Here is a 22,903-nt window from a genome sequence, read left to right as displayed (position 1 = left end):
TGAGCAACTAGTGGCCTAGTCAAAGCGAGAGGCACTCTCTGGGTCTGAACTTGTGGTAAGCAAGCAATGCCTAGAACCTCGGCACCCTAGAACCCCAGCAGGCATAGGAGGGTGGGCCATGTCTAGAGGCTAGGTCAGGCTTCTCTGGATTCTCCAAACTAGTGTTGCATGTGTGTTAGGGACTACCTAGAGGGGGACAGAACCTGGCACCCCATGGGTACCATGAGGATGGGCAGCCGGAGAAGTGCTACAGAATGAATTGATTTGATAAATGGCCATTTATTACCCTCACGAATTGGCTGAAACCAATTTCGGTCACATCAGCCCCTGGTAAGTGCTGGGATATTGATTTGTGCAAAGTAATACAGTGAATTTATCAGTGTGATCCCCAGCTGCGGGGCTTCTAGCAAGGATGGCGCACAGTTACTGCCTTACAAATGGAGGAGCTAAAGCACCAGCCCACAAACCAGACCTCCATGGCCGCTCTTGTCAGTCCGGGTCACATGACCCACCAGGCTAGCCTACACATCACAAGAAGTGAGTTGCGGGAAGTGAGTTTCTCCTTCCAGAACCCAGAGCTGGTCTTGGTCAAGTGATGAAAGATGTCAGTCCTAGCTGTCAGACTTGCTGGGAGCTAAGTACAAGTCCCACTCACCTCGGAAAGGCTGTCTGTTAGCATGCTCAGAACTAGGCCTCCAGTCACCGGACTCCTAGACAGAAGCGTACATTTCCTAGGCTCTGCCGTCCTTCCTTTTCACCCCTGTACAGTTCAAGTATCAAGTTCTGTCATTCTCCTTGATGGTTCTCAAGCCTGGCCTCTTCCTTTTCCTGTACATTATTTACTTACCTCACTGCTGCGATAAAATATCTTACAAGAAGCAAACATTAAGAAGAAATGTTTCATTTGGGCTCATAGTTCAAGAATACAGTCCCTAATAGCAGGGATCTTGGTGACAGGACCTTCAGGCACTTAGCAACAGAGAGTAGTTAATGCTGGTGGTAGCTCACTCCTCCTTTTATTGAGTCTGGGACCCTTGCCCATGAAATGGTGCTGCCCACAGGAGAGGTGGGTCTCCCCACTACAGTTAAGCTAGTCTAGATGATCCCTCACACAGGCATGGCCAGAGGCTTGTCACCTAGGTGATTCTAGACCCTGTCACATCCTGACACTGGCCATGCAGTGGTCTTCTTTCCTTCCCTTAGTGTTCCTGCTGGGGCAGAGTGATCTTTCGAAAACACAAATTTAGGGCTGAAGAGATAGCTCAGTGTTTGAGAGCACTGGCTGCTCTTCCAGAGGTTCCTAGTTCAATTCCTGGCACCTACTTGGCAGCTCACAACTGTCTGTAACTCCAGTTTGAGAGGCTCTGACACCCTCACACAGACATACAGGCAAAACACCAGTGCATGTAAATAAATCTTTAAAAAGAGAAAAGAAAACACAAATTTATCATCATTCCCTTGTTGAAGCCTATGAGTGGTCCTTGTCCCAACATGGCATAAAGGACTTGCTGTGGCTGTCTGCCTGTATCGCTGCCCCTGCTTGCTACACTCACACCAACCACAGCAGCCTGCCCTCACTGTCCCATGTAGTCTGCCACTGCTGCCCTCTCAGCCTATAGTTCTTCAGGCCTTCCTGTAACAAGGTTCCAGCCCAGCCCTAACTGCCTTACCCAGTTCAGGAGCAATGGACTTGGTTCCTTGTGAGAAGCCGGACATGTTTGTGTTATCCCCACTGAAGCAGTTTATAAAATTCACTTAGGTGCTATAGCCACTTGTCCTCTGATAGGTCACAGCATACTGGAAAGGGAACTCTAGTGGGGTCATTAATTACATCATATTCCTTCACCTTTGATCTCCTGGGTGGGCAATAGGTCAGCCTGCACATACCTGGCCTCTTCAGAACTGTGTCTGTGTAAGGACGTGGGCCTCACAGACATTCCCCAAAGTCCCAGCAGATTCTCTGACTCCCCTGTCCTGCCTCACACACACAGCTCTATCCTTCACAGCAGGGCCTGCCCACGTTCCCTTCCCAGAATATCTTCCCGTTCTCAGGGCCCATTCCCTGGGCTTCTTGTGAACACCTTTCATTACATGAGTGCTTTGATACCTTCTGCGTTTCTGTGATTTTCTCTCAGAGATCAGGATCTACCTGTGTTAACTGTTTCCTAGGGTTGGGCCACAGGCTGTACAAAGGTTGAGTTAAGCTGTACAGAGGTAAATGAAGACAGCCCTTTTCTTTCAGCTTTTATTTTAGTTAGTTTGTTTGTTTGTTTGTTTGTTTGTTTGTTTAGGTGTGTTGTTTAGGTGTTTTTGTTGGTTGGTTTTGGTTTTGGGTTTTTTTTTGGGGGGGGGGGTTCAAAACAGGGTTTCTCTCTATAGCCCTGACTGTCCTATAAGTCACTCTTGTAAACCTGGTCCTTGATATCACAGAGATCCACCTGTCTTTGCCTCCAGAGTGCTGAGATTAAAGGTGTTCGCCGCCACTACCTGGCTACAAGAGCCCATTTGATAGTACTAGTTAACACAAGCGTGACTCTCAACCTCAAGCATTGCTCCAAATGCCTGGTTCCCCTGGAGATGCCACAGCATTGAATACTTGTGTGTCCAGATTACTAGGTTATTTTGAAAATCCCCTCACACGAGACCATTAGAACTTACCAAGAGGGGCTATGGACAGATAACTCAGCAGTTAAGAGCATGGACTCTTCCAGAGGACCTGAGTTCAGATCTTGGTACCCACATTGGCTGGCTCACACTGCCTATAACTCCAGCTTCAAGGGTCTGGCACCCTTGTCTGTCCTACCTGCATACATGGCATACACACATAAATAAAAATACATTTTAAAATAATAGAACTTATCAAGAAGTGTGAGCCCAGGCTGCCCTGAGCTCCACTGGGTAGAAGCACAGCTCTGGGGTAAAAGTAGGCAGTTCTTTGCCCTCTTTGCTTTTTCACATACCAGAGCCTTCCCGGAATGCCTTGTTGCACCTGTGCTCCAAGCACCCAGGTACAAATGTTCTGCCACACTCCCCGCACATCTATCCCATGCAGAGCCCTCAGTCTTACATCAGAGGTGCATGCAAAGTGCATGGCAAGAGCGAGTCTGCAGAAGAGGTGCTGACGGTTCCCTAGGGGCTCAGGGGAGGCGAGGAGCCTTCCCCAGGGCAGAAACAACCTGCAACACTGAGTCTCTTCCAGACACACTGTCCTCTGTAAAAGGGGATAAAAAATCACCCTGCTTTTTTGCAGTCCCCAAAATACCAAGAATTAGAAGGAACACTACCCAGTTCATTCTATGAAGCCACAGTTACACTGCGTATTCTCCCTTGGAGATAGAATGGTTTCTGTCTAATCAGGAACTCATCACAATTTCCTTTCATAGAGGATTTCATAAGAGGTTTGTTTTGTTTTGTTTTGTTTTACTTCTATCATGTTTAATGTTCCAAATAAATTTTTAAAAGTGGTAAAAAAAAAACTACATATAATAATTTCTTAAGATTTAAAAAAATAATAATAATGTAGTATTTCACTTTAAAAAAATACTAAGAATGTTACTCAGCAAACCTGTGAGAGGCTAGCCTCAGGGATCCGTAAGGAATTAGAGTACCCAGTACCTGCTGCCCCCTACCCCATATAAGGGCACAGGTAGAAGAAACCCCTTTATTGATTTCCCTTGACTAGTTCCAAGTTTCCTCCTGTATAAAACATGGACATTATATACTACTTGGCATTATTACATTGGTGAAGGAGATATTTAAAAAGCTGACACTGAACCAGGTAATGGTGGCTCACACCTTTAATTCTAGCACTCAGGTGACAGAGGCAAGCAGATTTCTGAGTTCTGCCAGCCTGGGCTCTCCAAGAAACCCTGTCTTGAAAAACATAAAAAATAAATTAAAAATTTTTAAAAATATAAAATATGGAAGAACACTGACTGCCATTATTCCTGCCACGGTGATTTCCATTACTTTTACCCTAAACCTTGCCCTGTCTCCATGGGGAGCCGACAGTCTATGAACCTCTGTACATTTTAGAAGGGAAGAAACCAAGACTAAAAAGGAATAGGTATTTTACTTAATCAATGAGGAAGGGGTAGAAGACAAGACACCAAACAAGCTCCTCCTAACACATCATCTGCACCACACTGCTCTATAAATGAATACGTAACCAGAGACCTGATAGGCTAGGGGCATTATGATGGAATTGAGCATGAAGACTTGCTACAGAGCTTTTCTCCCCAGTGGTCTCACAGTAACAGATGTGGCCAAGAGAAAGCATCTGGTGAGGGACTGGAAGATGAGCACTAGTGCAGAGCGTGGGAGCAGGAGAGCCTAGTGGAACTTGCAGAGCTGGGGTCTGGGGGCGAGGTGCTGAGCTGCACTTGCAGAAGGCCTCTGGCACTGGGAGAGCCAAAAACAGTAGTGAGGACAGGGTTAGGGCTTCCAGAGCTGCCTCCTTTGCTCTGCTCCTGACACAGTGTAGGCTCAGGGGTCACCCACAGTGGAGTCAAAGCCCTGCTCTTCTGACTGTTCATGTGGACCTGAGCAGGTTTCCTAATGTCTACGTACATATTCTCATTTATAAAACAGGAATCGGGCTGGAGAGGTGGCTCAGCAGTTAAGAGCAGTGACTGCTCTTCCAAAGGTCCTGAGTTCAATTCCCAGCAACCACATGGTGGCTCACAACCATCTATAATAGGATTCGATGCCCTCTTCTGGTGTGTCTGAAGACAGCTACAATGTACTCATATAAATAAAATAAATCTTAAAAATAAATAAATAAATAAATAAATAAATAAATAAATAAATAAAAAATAAATAAAAAAAACAGGAATCACGTTCCCTCCCATCTTGCCTCATACCACCATGAGGCAGTGTGACATTCCGGATACAGACTCTTTATAAAGTGCTAGGGGAGGAAGTTGCACACTGCTGAGCCACAGTAGCAGCAGCACTTACAGCCACATGCATGCGGGCCCCTCCGGTCTCCATCTGGCCTAACCTTTACCCTAGACTGACAGGACTCTCCAGGCTCCCCAGCCTCAGTCCTCAGCTCTGACCAGCCACACACACCCTGGGGCTCACCTTCCCCAGTTTTTCCTAGCTGCCTTCATTTTTCATTCTGTCGGACTCCATCTGCTTGGCCGTTTTTCTCTTCAGATATTATTAGAAATATCCAGAGTTATAATTGTTTAATGGTTGGCATTTCGCCTGTTTCACAGGGACCCCAGAGCAGGCCCACCCCAGACTCCGGCCCTGGGTCTGGCAGAATTGACCAGGGACAGCTGTGCAGTGGAGTCTGCCTGGCATTATAAAGAGCTCTTTCCCAGGTGCATTATTAGAAAGGAAGGGGAAAGATGGCCCCAGGCGTAATTCAATTCCACATTCTCCATGGTGTTTTTTGTGCTGCACAGCCAAGCTATGTGCAGCCCTCAGTGGGCTAGGACACTACCCCAAAAGAACAGCTAAGAGCAGAGCCTCACAAACACGATACCCTGCGTGAGGGGCCACTCCCCCTGTCTGAGTGATGCTGGGTCCTTCTGCCTTTGCAGATATACAAAGCCTAAGCCTGCTTCAGGCTTCCCTTGTTCTCAACATAGAGTTTCATCTCTGCCAACTTTAGAGGAATATGGCACTTCTCAGCTGAGCCTGTTAGCCCTGCCTGTGCACATACATGCTTGTTTACACATAGCAATCACCGAGTCTTACCTTTTGCCAATTTACTGCCTGAACCTGTTCCCAAACACTCTCGCCCCTAACTCCTTGTTTCTGTTGCAGACAGGCTTGGCGTTTCCTCCTTTACCCCTGTGTTCAGGCCCCTGAGGTCTCTGAGTACCCCTGCTAACCAGTTAGAACCGCAGCTAGTTAGAGAAAATCCAGGTTCCAGCCCAGGAGAGAATCCCCACTTCCCAAGCTCTTCTCAGGAGCAGCTACTGGCAGCACAGGGGCTGGGCTGCTCCGGAGCTTGCACTGTTTCCATCTGTTTCTAAAAGGTGAGGAAGAAGGCAGGTGTGGGGCAGCCCAGACTCAGCCTGCCCTACCTATCCCTTATGTTAGTTCTCCCCACCACTTTGGGCCTGCCACCTCTCCAGATCCTGACAGTCCTGTGATCTGTCATCAGCCCTGTGGCTGCTTTGAAGCCCAAGTGCATAACGTTTAGGAGCTTTTGCCTCCTCCAGATTGGCAGGCAGTACCTAAGACTGTTGACTCCTTCTCCACTAAGCACATTTACAGGCCTTGTCCTCTGACATATATCCTTTTCTCACTGTCCTGTGACACTCTGGGGACCAGACCAGACACACTGTTCCATCTGCAGACAGACCCTGACATTGCACAGTGCTCTGTCCTCTTCCTGCTCCTAACCACTGTTTCCATTAGTGCCACCCAAATTGGCACTCACTTCTTAAAGTGGCTGTATGGGGGTGGGGCTGGTCGTTTGGTTTGGGGGGTTTGTTTGTTTACTTGTTTTGTGTTTTATAAAGACAAGTTTTGGGAAAGAAGCAACTCTTACATACCATCTACCAACTATATGACTTAACAAGTCTCTTTATCTGTTCCTGTTTCCCGTTCCAGATGATGGGGTTACAAATCCTTTCCCTTCAGTGTTTCTGTGGGTCTTAAATACATTGTTGGTGACTTCCAGTTATACCTAGTATCCAGGGTGTCCAGTACGTGACTCTGCTCATGATTCTGCCTCATCCACTCTGTAGCTGAGCCTGGGTTTCCTAACCTTCATGCAAGCCCTTGACCACTTGCTTCATCTTGAAGAAGAGCTCAAGAAACCCAGTACAGAGCAGTCTCTCTCCTCACCTCCAGTGTTCCAGAAGCTATAGAGGAGATAGACCCCAGGCTGTACACTGCCCTTGATTGGCTTCCACGAAATGCTTATGGCTCTATTTTACTTTTTAAACCATACATCAGAACAGACCTTGGTTTCCCAAATGAGAAAGAGCCCAAGTCTTACACCTCCCTGGGTCCCTGGGTATCACGAATCATTCTGTACTAGTTTTCCAGGTGAGTAGAGGGGTGACCAGCGAGAGTTAACGTTCCTCTCAGATTCTCCTTCACCAATCCCCCACCCCCTCACCTCCATTCACCATCCACCCGCCTTTTGGTTTCCCTGGCAACGCTGAGTGCTCATCCTGGAAAACTTTATCCGAAATCTGCTCTGGGCAGCTTTCCAAATCCATGCTAACCTGATTAGGTGTCTCTAGGGGCCTTGCCAGCTAATCAGATTAGGCAGCACTAATGGTAGTGAGGACTTTGAGTGGGCGCAGAGCAGTAAAACATATTGTATACTTAGTGATAATTATCCTGCCTTTTGTGTCATTGATTTATCTGTCTCCCCCGTCCCGTGTTGTGTGTTTGGCCGCAGCGATCCGCAGGAAGGAGAATGGCTGGTACGACGAGGAGCACCCTCTCGTCTTCCTCTTCTTGGGATCATCTGGAATAGGTAATCATGGGCAGACCAGCCACGGGGAAGCAGAGCTAGAGAAGCATGAAACAGCTGCCCTAGATCACAGTCACCAAGAAAGAAGACCTGGGCTTCTTAGTCGTGTCCCTTGTTACCCCTGTGTATCTCGTAGGCTCACCTCTGGGGATGTGAACCACTTCACTGCCTGGCACACCAGCCGTGCTCAGGGCAGCCTACCTTTGGGAGACTCAGGAAAACTCCTGTGCACAGGGCACAGCAGAACTGATTGCAGTAAGGGTCATGGATACCTTTTTAGTCCACTGGGCTGTGTCATCTGAGGTGTCCTCCACCTCTCCCTCCCTCCCTCCCTCCCTCCTCCACAGTCTTGAGAAATCTTTCATGATATAGCCACTACCTCCTTCCCTCCCATCACCGTTGTGGACCTCACCATGAAGCTCTGGGTACCACATAGTAGCTTTCCCATCATCCCAGATGGTGCTTCCAACAAACTGCCACTGTGGGGTTGTCCTCCTTGTCACAAGATCTGTGGAGCCAGTAGCTCTGTTGTCTTCCAGCCTTTTCTTGGCCTGAGATTCCAGGGCCTTGAGAGTTTAAGAGGGATGTGGGCATGAAGCAGGAGGTTGAGGTACTCCTAGAAGAGATGAAGTGTGTGCTAAACTTCAAAGGAGGAGTGGGTCACAAGTCCTATTGCCTGCCTCCACTCTAGAGTGCTACCACAGAGGATGTCCTTGGCTTCATCACAGGGAACCTGGAAGGGCACTGTGATTGTTGTTTCAGCTTCACCTCAGGAGAGTGTCTGGACCTCAGTGTCCATAAAGGAGTACTCGTCAGCGCCCATGCAGCCTAGTGTTGTACTAATTATTTTGAGACAAGATCTCTTTACATAGTCCTGGCTGTCCTGGAACTCACTATGTAATTCCTCCTGCCTCTGCCTCCCAGTAGCTGGAATCAAAGATGGGCATCACCATAAGCATCCCTAGTGTACTCTTATTCTAAAGATTGTCAACTGGTTCTGACCCAACTTGTCTACCTTCTTCCTAGGGAAAACCGAGCTGGCCAAGCAGACAGCCAAGTATATGCACAAAGATGCCAAAAAGGTAAGGAATTAGGACCAAGGTCTAGTCTAATGCCCAGGGACACCTTGCTGTTCATGCTTGTCCTAAAACCTAAGCGGCAGACAGTCAAAAAGCTGGGCCTCTGCTCTAGCCAGAGATGGCTCAAAAAATTAACTTTTTCATGCCTCAGTTTCTTCAGCTGAAATAGCAATGATCATCTTTGCCTGCCTGAATCAGGGCTCTTGGAAGAACTAGATGAGATTCATCCACACACTGCTGAGCACCTCGCCAGGTGTCTTGCTGGATGCACTCACAGCTAATACAGTGTTTACTGAGGTCTCTCTGCAGCAGCTCAGGCTGGCTAGGTATCCCAGACTGGTAGGGCTGTGCTGCAAAGACCCGGAGGCTCCTGGAGAAGCAATGGGGTCTGCTGCTTCTCCATGAGCATGGGCCCTCAGCTAGGCTCCACTCTGCTTCTGACCAGAGCCCAGAGCCTTGGTGTCTCCCAGCTGTGCTTATCCACACCTGGTTTTAAAGGCCTTGGATGACAGGAGATGCTTTTGAGAAAGCAGTCCTAGGTGACACTACAAAATACTCAGTTAAAGCTAAGTAGCTTCCCATCATTAAGGCTAAGTTCCCCCACTTGTCCCTGGAGATTGCCTAAGACTCAGGTTTGTGTGCCTGGTTTCATGGCCACCTCCCCCCTTCCCCACACCCCACCCTGAGAGGCAAAGATGGGCTGCTTAGGCCTTGCCAGCTAAATACCCCAGGAGCAGAGCCTTGAACTGCTGTCGCTTATAGCCTCCTGTCCCCTTGCCACCTCCCTAGGATCCTTGAACCCATAGAAACAAAGTAGCCCAGGTTGTGTGAGCCCTTCTGTGGAGCAACTGGCAGAAAACAGTTCTGCCAGCTGTGTGCAATCTCTACCAGATCCACTGCAGACCCACTAGACAGGCAGGCAAGCAGGCAAGAAGTGTGTGGCATGCTAATGTGCTCCAACGAAAGAGCGGCTTTAGACAATTCATCAGGTTGGCAGCGATTGAAACAATTAGCACTCTGGAAAGGGCCATAAACTAGCAAGACTATTAGGAAAGATGCAGTTACGGGCAGGAACCACCTGATTAGGAATGAAGAATTCTGAGTGGTTTAATTTTAATACTGTCAGAAAGGTTAATATTTAATTACAAATTATAATCTCCTTATCCATGCTGTCTTACTATGTCTTCATACACACTGGGTGTGGGGGGAGAGTATCAGCTGACTCGCTGCTATAGAAAGGCTGTTGATGCGGATCCTTTTAGTTGGAACATCTAAATGGGGACAGAAACCCCCACCACCACAGGGTGTCTCAAGGGTGGGATGGAGATCAGTACACACCTCCCCCACAAGGCAAGTAGCTCCGTCTCCTTCCTGGATCTGCCGTTTGGCAGTGCACTGTGGGGCACCAAGCTCAAGAGCTATGGACCCTTGACTCAAGTTCCAGGTCTGTTTTCTCCTGGCTCTAAGGTAGGCCCTTTCCCACAAAAACAGCTTTCTTGCCTCAGAGAAGAGCTCTCCAGTGCCTCTCCTGACGCTGTGGTGAGCAGTAGCTTACTCAGGCTCCTACACTGTCATAGACACCGTCTCTCTCTCCTTAGCCTGTCCCAGCAATACTCACCTGCTCTATGCTCTCCCTTGATCCTGTGAGAAACAGTGCTGACTTCATCTGCTGTTTAGTTGAGAGAGCTGAAGCCCTAGAGAGCAGGAGGCTTGCCCAGGGTCATCTGTTAGGAGGAGGTGTGAGCCCAGAGTCTAGCCTTCCACTTTCCTCTCAGTACCATTATTCTCAGCTGCTCGAGGGTTGAGATTAGAAACATGTTGACTTGTCTGTTTCATAGAGGAAGATGAAAGGCATAACTGGCCCCCAGAAAACACTTACTTACTGACTCATATGTGATTCTTCTCTAACACCCCCTATGGGTCCACCCCTGGGCCAGCCATTACAGAGCATGTTTACATGGGCATTGCCTCGCATGGGGCACTCATGTTTGAAGCATGCCATCAAAATCCAAGAGAGCCGTGGACTGTAAGCTGACAGCCAGGGTTCCTGACATCTCCAGTTGTCAGTAAAGTACAGAAAGTGTTAGGTGTGAGTCCAGTGTCACAGAGGCTCATCACAGGTGGGAACTTTCTTCCCGGGCCTCCCAAGGGGGCCCATAAGGTAAACTGAGCACTGGCCTGGGAGTCAGGGCTGGTTGTGCTCTGCCTCTCTGACCCTTGTTTCACTGGTTGCGAAGAGACACTAATGCTTACTGCCTCCCAGGGCATTATCAATAGCTGCACAGTTTCTTACCAGATCATTTGTGGGCTTATTGTTTTTTCTTCCCTCAGCTTCTGTATCATTTCTCCCAACTGGACAGCCTTGCAGACCCTCATCAGACTTAGTAATCCTTGAGAAAGAACCTTTTGTTCTGTGATATCATCATAAGGCCAGGTACTGGAGCCCAAAAGACTTTCAAGTTTTAGTGGCTCTATGGTGACAAGTTAAAAGCAATTATTTGAGTCTCTGGTGTGGAATTGACTGGGACTCTGTTTTCATCCATTTTCTAAGTAGTAGGTTATATAATGCTGCTCTCCCATTGGATTACTAAGACAGTGGTATAAAATGATAAACTTCATTCCTCCTAGTATTACATATTACCCAAAATGCACACTCAGGACATGTTGGATGTGACCATAGTTTCTGTTTTCTCTTTGTATATAACCAAGTTAAAGTCACATGAAACCAAAAAGATTCCAACCAAGAAAATCAAGCCCAAAAACTTGTCATAAGAAAGCACCACTCAAGCCAGGCGGTGGTGGCCCACGCCTGTAATCCCAGCACTCTGGGAGGCAGAGGCAGGCGGATTTCTGAGTTCGAGGCCAGCCTGGTCTACAGAGTGAGTTCCAGGACATCCAGGGCTACACAGAGAAACCCTGTCTCAAAAAAGAAAAAAGGAAAAAAAAAGAAAGCACCACTCTATACCCTCTGGGTCCTTTGACAGTCCCTTGTGAGCACAAACCTCTGAACTTTTCAAATGAAGACTACTGAGAGCCTAACTATTGACAGGGAAATGAAGGGCAGTACTTGTCATGACCAAAAACTTAACAGCAAAGCCTTGGACAAGATACTGCAGTCTGTGATTTGTTTCTTCATCTCCTGCTTACCACAGGATGTACTCAAAGCCATTTAATAGCTTCCACAGAGCCTGCTAGGCATGTAGTAAGCAAGGCACATATCAGCTGTTATCAGACATGTGTCTATGACTCTTCTAGGTTTTTGATACCTCTGGTTAGCACTCTGAGCTTTCTCACAGTTGTCCTGATCCTTTCCAGAACCTTCTCTGGATGAGCTGCTGAGAGACTCTCAGGAGGTGTTACTTATGCCCACTGAGAGTGCACCCTTGCCCACATATAGCCTCAATAACAGCCTTCCAAATGTCTTTCCACCTATTGGCTTAGGTCTTTCTTCAGACCAAGAACCTGGTGTTGCACAGGGTTGAGGGCTACCAGCTTGAGGGCTAAAGCCACACACACAGTCAGTGGAAGACTGGGTTCTATCACCTGGCTCCCGGCCTAAGCTCATCCTTCCAGTTGTGCCTGTGCAATGACAAGGCAGACAACACAGTCCCCTTCATTGAGTGCTGCCTGAAATGTAGCCTGTCTAGACTACAGCTGTGGGCACCTCTCTCTGAGTGTCTTGTGCCATGTCATCCTCACCTATTGGGAGCAGCAGTGCCTATGCATTCTCCCAGAGTTCAGTAAGGAGAGAGACGCAGACCTTTGTTTACAGTCATGATGTCCTCATCCTTCAGGAACCCATGACGGGGAAGGGCTTCTCTCCCTGTGTTAAATCACATACTCTAGTTCCTCTTTCCCTGGCACTAACTGGCCTTCTCCCCAAGGGGCTTTCTGGGAAATCATCCGCATGACCATGGGAGAGAAAGAAGACCTACAGGCCTTCTTTCATAGATGCCTTTTAAGAAAAATGTAAAATAATAGCTGTGAGCTAGCCATAAAGAAAAATCAAGGGGACCTATGCCTGCTATAGTCTTGCAAAGTTGAGGAGCACTGTGGAGACCCACCCTTCATGTCCTTGCCATCTCTACTGGTCGTGCTGACCTTGGCCATGCCTGTCTGCTGACACTTCTTGAGGACAAGGGCTTCGGTGCTAGGCATACATGGAATGAGGGCTGGGGTGGGAGCTATAGATAATGTAGTAACAAGACCTGTAGAAGCTGCCTGGGGGAAGGGACATCCTGAATTGTATTTATAAAGGCAGAGATGTGATTTGGCCTTATTAAGGTAGAAAATAAAAGTATCCTGTGGGGAAGTGGGTGAGAGAAGAAGGCAAGACTAGGAAAATGTGCGCTTTGAGAATGTGGCATATCTGAAGGCCTAGGGGAGTTGAGGGGTCTGGCCTGGGCCCGTCCCTTGCCTCCTGTCTCACACTGACAAACCTTATTTCCATTCAGGGCTTCATCCGGCTCGACATGTCTGAGTTTCAGGAGCGACATGAGGTGAGATAGTCTTTGGGGAAGTGTGTCTCAGAGGGTCTGAAATGATCACTACTTGGGATGATTCCAATAATTCTTCAGCAGCCCTGGAATCTGTCCTAGGGACAGAGACGGGGTGTAGATGCACAATAGAGTCACAATGATGTGTTCTGCACAACATTTCTAAAGAAATTGATCCATCTGCTATCAGATAGATAGATGGATTCCTGGCTATCCCTGATGAGACTGGCCCTCTTAATAACTATATGCAGCCATCTTCCCACACTGGCCCCATATTGTAGGCTGAAAACATAAAAAGACATTTCTAACATTTTATTGCCTTCCACCAGGTAGCCAAGTTTATCGGTTCTCCACCAGGCTACATCGGCCATGAAGAGGGTGGCCAGCTGACCAAGAAACTGAAACAGTGCCCAAATGCAGTAGTGCTCTTTGATGAGGTGGACAAGGCCCATCCAGATGTGCTTACCATCATGCTGCAGCTGTTTGATGAGGTAAGAGCAGGCGGGGACATAGGAGAGGCACTTGAAAGGAAAGCAGCTAGACTTCATGGCTTCATAGGCCTGTCTAGAGGGGCAGCGGGGCAGCAGACAGGGAGACAGGAATTTAGTTCTAGCCCAACTCCTAACTGGCTTTTGACCTTAGCGAGCCCATCTCTAGACATCAAAGGCCTCAGTGACAAAGAAGGACATACCATTTGATGTCCTTCATGCAGGTGTTTGGCCTGCATGTGTGTCTGTCTGTGTACCGTGTGTGGTGCCCATGGAGACCAGAAGAGGCCATCAGATCCCCCAGGGCTGGAGTTATAGACAGTAACTGCCATGAGGGTGCTGGAAATCAAACCTAGGTCCTCTGGACAGGCAGCCAGTGCCCTTAACTGTAAGCACTACTGCTCTGGGCGGACTCATTTTAAGTGGAAACCACATCATTACTGATGTAATGGTATAACTGGGGTTCATAATGCCTGTCTCTTGACAAATTGGGCAGTCCCTCCACTGGTCAAGGTGGGCTACAAATGAGAACTTGCTTTTCTCTGTCCATTTAATATCTTCCTCTAGTAAAGATTTAACAGAAGGCCCTAGAGAGATGGCTCAGCAGTTAAGGGCACTGGCTGCTCTTCTAGAATACCAGGTCCAATTCCCAGCACCCACATGCCAGCAACTCCAAGGTCTGACATACATGCAGGGAAAATACCAATGCTCATCAAATAAAAAATTGAACAGACATCATTGCTGGTTACTGTGATAGTCAGGAAGAAGTTAGCTCATTTTTTACAAAGGAAATGCCAAAGTTCAGAGAAGGTATAAATGATAGCCGCATAGCTGCAGAATTTTAGTGTAAAACACAGGATTTGAGTGTGGCTACATGTGGTCCCTGAGTGGCACTTGGCCTCAAACAGAGGATAGCCTCTACCTGGTCTGGGTCACTGCCCTGCCAGAAGAATTGACGACTGAGGGTTGAGTGGAGCTGAAGCCCACTTCTCTGAGAGCTGCACCAGCTAGCGCCGTGTGCCAGTGGGGTGGGCCGCTTCTGTCTTCATCTCCTCCAGTTTAGGGAAATTAAGGATTTGCTTTGCTTCCCATGTCACATGGGGCATTGGGAGAGGCTCTCAGAGCAAATAGAAATGTAGACACCAAGTCACAGGATCCAAATGTCCGGACCAGCTGCAAGCCTTCCAAGCAGGCCCAGTGGTTTTTGCCTTTTCCCCAGTTAGCTGCCACCTTCCCAGTTAGCTGGCTTGCAGAAGAAAAGGCCTGTCCTCCAGAGCTCCCATTCAATCATGTTCTGAGCCTCGCACTCGGGGCCTCTCGGTGAGGTGCAAGTGTCTGGCTGTGGACCAATCCATCCCTACCTAGCTAGGAAGCAGGTGAGGGATGAGAACTGGAGATCTGGGGGGCTGGAGAGATGGCTCAGCAGTTAAGAGCACTGACTGCTCTTCTAGAGGTCCTGAGTTCAATTCCCAGCAACCACATGGTGGCTCACGACCATCTGTAATGGGATCTGATGCCCTCTTCTGGTGTGTCTGAAGACAGATACAGTGTACTCATATAAATAAGATAAATAAATCTATATTTAAAAAAAGAACATAATTAAAGAAAAGAACTGGAGATTTTGCACTTGTGTGCTACCATACACCATTCTAAGAAAGGCACATCTATCAATCTATCCCATCCTCAGAGTAAAGTAAAGGTCTTTAAACTAGAGGCCATTCCAAAGCATACAGTCTGCAAGGAAGCACTCAAGGGTGAGCCCCGCATAGGGAGGCGAGCTGGCTTCTGACCCTCCTACAGATTCCTATGGTGGCCTCCTTGGCCCCAAGAGAAGCAAGGCGGCTGCTGACAGCCTGTCCACTGGAGCACGCTAATGCCTCCCATTAAAGCCAGTCTCCCCGGTCCTGCCACAGTTCTCCTGAAGACCTTTAGGAAGCGATGCTCATTCCTTCCTGCAGCATACAGCCCAGTCTGCTCGTCTGTAACGCTCTTGATCCCACTGAGGAAAGCCGCAGTCTGAGCTTACTCAGTCAGATTTAAGCATACGTGATTGTAGAGGATGGACTCTGGACTGGCGCACTCCAGCCAGGCCTCAAGCCCAAGCTGGAAGATACTGGGTTGACTAACTGCAAAGTCTTATTTTACCTCTTTGTTTTGATTTTTGAGACAGAGTTCTGATTGTCCTGGAACTCCATGTAGACCAGGCTAGCCTCAAACTCCGAAACCCACCTGCTTCTGTCTCCACAGTGCTGGGTTTAAAGGTGTGCACTGCCCGCCATGTGCTTATGAGGCAGACACGGCTGGAAGAAGAACGCTTGCACACCCCAGCTCCAGAGTCTACAGCTCTTTACAGAGCTGCCGTTCAGGAGTACACACGAGATGGCCAATGAGACAGCTAAGGAGAGGGCTCAGAGCATGCTGGGATCCTGGTTCCATTCTTGGTGACACACACCAAATAATATTTAAAGCAGGAAAAGAATATAGATTTACAGATTTATCTTACAGGGGATAAGGAATATTTGAAAGACCTTTAAGCTACAGTGACAGATTTTCACTTTACAAAGACCCTGAAGGCAGATGTACAAAAGAGGGCCCTAACAGGAGGAGACCCAGTGAGGAATCAACTGAAGACTCCATCTGTAGCTGCAGCAGCATGGTCCAAAGCAACTTTCATGAACCCTAGACATCTTTGAGGAGAGGTATTGCCACCATGAGGCAGCGCCTAGCCTGAGTAAGTAAGTGGCAGAGGTTGGAGCTCTGCAGGCCAGCGGCAGATGTGGACAGGAGGACAGTGACCTCCCCTCTCCCGGGGCACTGCTGAGGATGTGATGTCTGTGGACCAGCCCAGAGATGCTCCACAGGAATAGTTAGAATAGTCTGACCAAAGAGTCACAATTCATGATTCCTTCAGCACAAAGGCTAACAGAAGCCTCCAAAGGAATGCCCCTGTCAATCTAAGCAGGATTCTGTGGCCTGGAAGCGGTGAGGGATTAGCCTGCGAGCCTAGCGTGGATCAAAGGTTCAAGGAGGAGTCACCACAGTGACAGGCAGTCCGCAGAGGGCAGCTCATGTGTTTATTCTTGAAGCATTGTACAAGGCAGAAAGGGGCACGCCCTGTGTATTACTGATGAGCTGAGAGGACAGGGCCCCTGAGGAAGGAAGGCGCTGTGCTGGGAAAGTAACAAATGCAGTGGTTATAAGGGCACATGATCCACAGTTTGGGGTGACAGAGGTCCTTGGGCTCTGCCAGGCCTGACCTCCCAGCCCTGCATGGAGAAAATCAAGTACCATGTCCAGCAAAGGCCTATAGCCCAACATAGAAGTCCCAGGAAAAGTCCCTCGGGCACTACCCCTCTTCTTCCTGTCAAAGACTCACAAGATTCTAGTCTTAAGCACTGGCAGGGCTGATGGAGCTCAGAAGCCTAGGGTGAGATTTGCACCCCAGCTAGGTTAACCAACAAGGACAGTTCTGCCTTTGGGATACATCTTAATCATCCAAGAAAACTGAGATGTGAGTGTTTAAAGTCCCCTTGGGATCAGCTGTGTAGCACACCTGCTCCCTTGGCCCATGTTGGACTGTTCCCAGGCCCAGTGATGAATAGAACTTTGGTCTCTCATGCTGAAATTGCTGCTGGTGTGTTATTGCTATGTCCAGGACAGCAATGCATGAACCTCAGGAATTAGCTCAGAAGGCCAGTATGGAACACACAAAGTGCCTTGTGCACATGTGTGGGTCATGTCATATGAGCACCCAGACTTGACCCCAAGTTCAAGCTGTCCCCCCTCTGATTTGGCTGTGTTGGAGCCAGTTAGCAAAGCAAAGAGCTGAGGGGAGAGGAGGGGGGAGGGGGCAGCTAACAGCTTAAGAGCTGAGTCTTCTTCCCTTTTCCCACCCTAACCCAGGGACCACAGGGTGACCAACTCCAAGATGTGGAGGGCCACGCTCCCTTAGAATCAATGCTTTCTTGGAGGCCTAGGACAAGAGCGAATCAAAAGAAGCCTAGAGACCATGCCTAGCACTCAGATTCTTGTCAGCACATGACTTTAGAGGCAACGACTAGCCCTGACTGAGCCTGGCATCAGACAAGGGGAACATAAGTTTTACATAAGCATGGTGACAGGCTTAAACTGGGGCAGGAGCCCACCATGGTTCAGTGATCTGTCCCCAGGGTCATGTTCCCTAGCTCTGACTTACCTCAGACAACCCCAGGCAGGGGTTCTCTCCCTCTCCGTCACTCCTTCTCTGGTTAGGAGGAAAGGATAAAGGATACAAGTTAAAATTGGCCTAGAAGAAAAGCCAGGTGTAACGAGGTACCCTGGGATGCTCTCTAGCCTGGTGCAGAGGGCAAGGCGTAGCTCTGGGGTCAGGTTGTCTCTGTTGACCTGTATTCTAGCTGTAAGATTATGAACATGCAGCTAGTCTCTGAGCTTGAGTTCTCTGTGATTACAAAGATCCAAGCAGTCGGCAAGTGAGTGCTGGAGACCTAGGCCAGACACTGGCTCAGACACTGAGCAGCCTGGCCTCTACCCAGGGATGGTCCATTCTGGAGATGGATGGAGGATGCACTGTGGTGACAGAGTGTGGTGACAGGTGACCAGCCTGTGTGCACCTTCCAGTCCATTGATTCCTCTCAATGAGACCCTGCTCAGCACTGTCACATCTGTCCATTGTTGGACACAGATGACCCCGAGTCTTGGATATGCCCAGGGATGTACCCCTAGGCCTGTACTTACTCTGGTGTTCCTGCCATCCCTTTCCTATTCTGATATATACCTGTCTCCAGGAGGGATGCTTCCTCAGAGTCGCTTCGGGAAAGAACTCAGTGTTCCAAGAAAACATCCTCAAGTGTTTAAAGAAGGAACCTTGCCATCCACCCCTCTTTGCCAGGATGAAGAATGGCTCCAGAGATAGATAGACTGGGTGTAGTGGCACACACCTATAGTCCCAGCACTAAGGAAGCAGAGGCAGGGGCATCTGAAGTTCAAGAGTTACACAATAAGTATGAAGCCAGGCTGTCCTACATGAGACCCTGTCTCAGGAAGTAAATAGGTGCGCAGGTAGATAGGTAGCTAAGATAGATAGGGGGTGGGGGGCAAGCTGGAGAGATGATGCCTCAGTGGTTAAAGAGCGTCTTACAGTTCAAGCCTAGCAGCCGTGTCTTACAGCCACCTCTTCCTCCACCTCCAGAGGCGCTGTACCGTCCTTTTACCTCTGCAGCCACCCACACCCGCATGGTATAAGACTATAGATCAAGAAAAGAAAAGAAAAACCTGGGCATAGTGGTATAAGCCTTGAATCCCAGCACTTTGGAGGCAGAAGCAAGTTAATCTTTGTGTGTGGCCAGCGTGGTCGACATAGTTCCAGGACACTCCCAGCTACATAGTAAGACCTGTCTCAAAAAAAAAAAAAAAAAAAAAAAGATACAGAAGTGAGTGTTGTCTGACTTTACAAGATATCAGGCCACAGGAATAGCAGCCGTCTGACCATTTTCCCAGCATGGTTTCACAAAGTGCTTCACCAGTGTCAGCTCCTAATCCTCAGAATCATCCTCCAGACATCATACCCTGCATGCCTGCAATGACCCTTCATCACCCTTCATCATCATCATTGTTTTCTGGTCTCACTGACCCTCTAGACCAGGATCATGACAAGGTTCAAAGAGTCCCAGCCCAGAGTAGGCCTTCCAGTGTGTTTGGTGGGAAATCAGACTGGCCACTGGAAGCCCCTGGGATGCTAGGTGCCCTGAGGGCCAAAAGCAGGTCCACCTCACATGGAGGATGTCCGTCGGTGAAGCCATTGTTAGGATGTAAGGCCCATGCCCGAGAGCTTAAAGTGAGGGGCAGCAGCACAGAGCGTTGGGAAGCAGCTGTCTGATGGAGCTTGTCCAGCCACCAGCCTCCTAAACATTACCATCCCACCCTTACCAGGGCCGCCTGACAGATGGCAAGGGGAAGACCATTGACTGCAAGGATGCCATCTTCATCATGACTTCCAATGTAGCCAGTGATGAGATCGCCCAGCATGCATTGCAGCTCAGACAGGAAGCTTTGGAGATGAGCCGAAATCGAATCGCCGAAAACCTTGGTATGATGTATGACCTGGGCTGTTTCAGGGAGGTCATAACTGGTCATGCTAGGTACCTGGCATACCTAGGGGCAGAAATGGAGTTGAGATTCTTAGAGCAGAAAGCAAGCATTGTACCAGAGAGTAGCGAGGACAAGGGAGTGTGTCCCAGATCTACTGGTTTACAGGAGGGCTACACACACACACACACACACACACACACACACAGCGCCATAGGACTAGAGAGGTACACACTCAACAGACTCTGAAGAAATACCAGGTCAGAAATTATGGAAGTGGGCAAGGCATCCATGAGGTTCTCAGGGATAGCATCAGAGAGAGGCTGCATCTCCCTTTCTCCTCAGGATGAGCCCTGGAGCTCAGGCCTTCATCCTGAATCTTCTCCTGTCTCAGACAACTCTCTCCTGAGTTTGTGGCTTGAGGCATCTGTGAGCCAAAGGGCCTCAGAAGTGTGTAGTTATTGAGGAGGTCAATACTAGATCCAAGGACCTTAGACTGGCTGCATGTACTCAACAGAAAGCCCAGGGCTCTTCCATAGAGCCAGCATAGCCCAGGGTTCCCTGAATGTAGTAGGTAAGTACTTTATGATCTGTCTTCACAGGGGATGTCCAGATTAGTGACAAGATCACCATCTCAAAGAACTTTAAAGAGAATGTGATCCGACCCATCTTAAAAGTGAGTTTTTCTTCTGACCTCCTGCTTCTGTGGGGGCTTTAGGACAGAAGAACCACATTTGAAATGTGGAAGGCCCAGAAACTTTCCTGCCCACCATCACTGACATCTCGCCCTTAACCTGGCTCTGTAGGCTCACTTCCGGAGAGACGAGTTTCTGGGACGGATCAATGAGATTGTCTACTTCCTCCCTTTCTGCCACTCAGAGCTCATCCAGCTGGTCAACAAGGAACTGAACTTCTGGGCCAAGAGGGTAAGAGAACTGACTGCCCATGGGTGGGGGGTAAGATACCTGGAACTCAAAGAATGACCCCAAGGTGATGTGAGGCCAGTGGTCCAGGGGCACAGGCGCTTGGACCGATGTGCCTAGAGCTGGAAGGTACTGGTACTGCCACATGCAGACAGACCTCTCTCTGACCCACCTCAGGCCAAGCAGAGACACAACATCACACTACTGTGGGACCGTGAGGTGGCAGACGTGTTGGTCGACGGCTACAACGTCCACTACGGTGCCCGCTCCATTAAGCACGAGGTGAGAACAGAAACGTGAGACAAGCATGGCTCCTTTATACCTTCTCCCTCTGCCCGCGGGCCTAGCTTCAGGCTCAGCCTCCTGCAGTGTAGCTGCTAGAATTACCCATACCAACAGAAGTCCTTTCAGAACTAAAAAAAATGATGATCAATTAAAACTAAGTGGTGAGGAGGGGGTGTTGGAGAGATGGCTTAATGGTTAAGAGTACTGGCTGCTATTCCAGAGAACTCAGGTTCAGTTCCCAACACCAATGTACATTTAAAAAAAGAAAAAAAAACTAGGGAATGGGTAAGGGACTGGGAGAAGAGGAGGAGGGACAGAGTGGGGAGGGGGTGATCGGGATGTAAGGTGAATAACTAAATTTTTAAAAATAGTGTCTAAGCAGGTTAATATGAACCCTCATTTGAAGAGCCTAGGCTGCGAACCTCAGAACTCCCATCGTGACGCCTTTAGCCGTAGCCTGTGAGCTTGTTGCCATTAAGCCCAGTTTTCAAGGAAGAACTGCAGCTCCAAGGTCCTGGCTAACCCAGTCACATGACAGAGGCCAGCTCCAGCTCCTGGCTCCAGCCACAGGTCAGGTGCAGGCCAAGGCATAACGGCCATGTCATCTTCCGCCACCTGCAGGTAGAGCGGCGTGTGGTAAACCAACTGGCAGCAGCCTATGAGCAGGACCTGCTCCCAGGGGGCTGCACCCTGCGTATCACTGTGGAGGACTCAGACAAGCACCTTCTCAAGAGCCCTGAGCTGCCCTCACCCCAGGCTGAGAAGCGTCCACCTACATTGCGACTGGAGATCATTGATAAGGACAGCAAGACCCGCAAACTGGACATCCAGGCACCACTCCACCCCGAGAAGGTGTGCTACACCATCTAGCGTCCACCTGTCTGTCCGTGCCCTGAACATCTAATAAAGGCCCCTTGCTGTGGCATGGCAACCAATCTACCTTGCCCTCGTGCCTTTCCAAGGCCTAGCACCCTCTCCTGCCTTTCTTGGTTGTGAGGTTCATAGTCTGTTATGATGTGCAAGGCAAGGAGCAGGAAGCCTGGTCTGCACGTCAGTGTAGACTCCATTCCATGTAATCACTAGAACATTAACGCTGCCAGAAGCCAGAAACATGCAGCGGAGAGCACGTCTGGTTGAAGAAGATAGGATCAGGCGGTGGTGTGCCACCTCTACTTGAACTAATGTAGTCCATCCCACGATGGCCCATGGCAGGGGGAAGGCCACAGCCCTAGGCACAGGTGGCTCCGTAGTTTCTCTGCAGCTACCTCTCTCCCATGCCCTACAGCTGACAGTCAGGGCTTATGACTAAGGCAGTGTAGGGCACCCATAGGTCTGACCGGTTCCTCTCCCTGCCTTCCTCTAGGGTGGGACCATGGCCCCAGGTGAACAGACTCAGCTCTGAGATGGGCTCATTCAGCAGGCTAGCGGTGCAGATAACGGAAAACGATATGGGAGCGAGGTTGGGGTCAGGCTCCACGCAGGTGGACGTGGATCTGCCTTAGCCCTGCCTCTTAACTGCTGTCCCAGCCAGGTGGCAATTCCAGTGAGGTGACTCAGTGTGGCCTGGCAAGTCACTCTGCATCCGTCACCAGTTGTCACTGTCTTCTGCCACTATAGGACTGAGAAGAACCCTCCTGTCCCTTAGCCAGCCTCTGGCAAGATGCTTAGACAGGGGCTAGAGAGATGGCTCAGTGGTTAAGGGCCCTGACTGCTCTTCTGAAGGTCCTGAGATCAAATCCCAGCAACCACATGGTGGCTCACAACCATCTGTAATGAGGTCTGACACCCTCTTCTGTTGTGTCTGAAGACAGCTACAGTGTACTTACACATCATAAATAAATAAATCTTTAAAAAAAAAATAAGATGCTTAGACAGGGCTGAAGTCAGTGCCATGAGTCATAGAATGTCATGACAAGATGGCCACGCTCTGGGTTATGATACCACCTCAGCCCTCGGAGGCAGCCTGCTGCTCACTACCTCAATAACTGTGTTCTTTTTACTTTGAAATTGTTTAGGCTTACAGAAAATTATGGGGAAAAAAGTAAACCTCTTAGACCTTTAACACAGCCTCTCCTGTCGTACAGCATAGACCCATGGG

General features: G+C 49.0%; 1 protein-coding gene across 1 annotated transcript in view; it reads left to right on the top strand.

Moving 5' to 3' along the window:
* The window catches only part of Clpb (caseinolytic mitochondrial matrix peptidase chaperone subunit B), a 123,303-nt gene extending 101,563 nt beyond the window's left edge, over positions 1–21,740 (top strand). The window contains exons 8-16 of the mRNA XM_052156744.1: positions 7,376–7,453; positions 8,477–8,532; positions 12,984–13,028; positions 13,355–13,516; positions 19,442–19,598; positions 20,200–20,273; positions 20,404–20,523; positions 20,698–20,802; positions 21,427–21,740. Coding sequence (XP_052012704.1) covers positions 7,376–7,453; positions 8,477–8,532; positions 12,984–13,028; positions 13,355–13,516; positions 19,442–19,598; positions 20,200–20,273; positions 20,404–20,523; positions 20,698–20,802; positions 21,427–21,675 — 1,046 coding nt within the window. The 3' untranslated portion in view covers positions 21,676–21,740. The remainder of the gene's footprint in view (positions 1–7,375; positions 7,454–8,476; positions 8,533–12,983; positions 13,029–13,354; positions 13,517–19,441; positions 19,599–20,199; positions 20,274–20,403; positions 20,524–20,697; positions 20,803–21,426) is intronic.
* The last annotated feature ends 1,163 nt before the right edge of the window (positions 21,741–22,903 follow it).

This window comes from Apodemus sylvaticus, chromosome 1, assembly GCF_947179515.1.
Source record: "Apodemus sylvaticus chromosome 1, mApoSyl1.1, whole genome shotgun sequence".
NCBI lineage: Eukaryota > Metazoa > Chordata > Mammalia > Rodentia > Muridae > Apodemus > Apodemus sylvaticus.
This window is presented reverse-complemented; position numbering and strand designations above follow the sequence as displayed.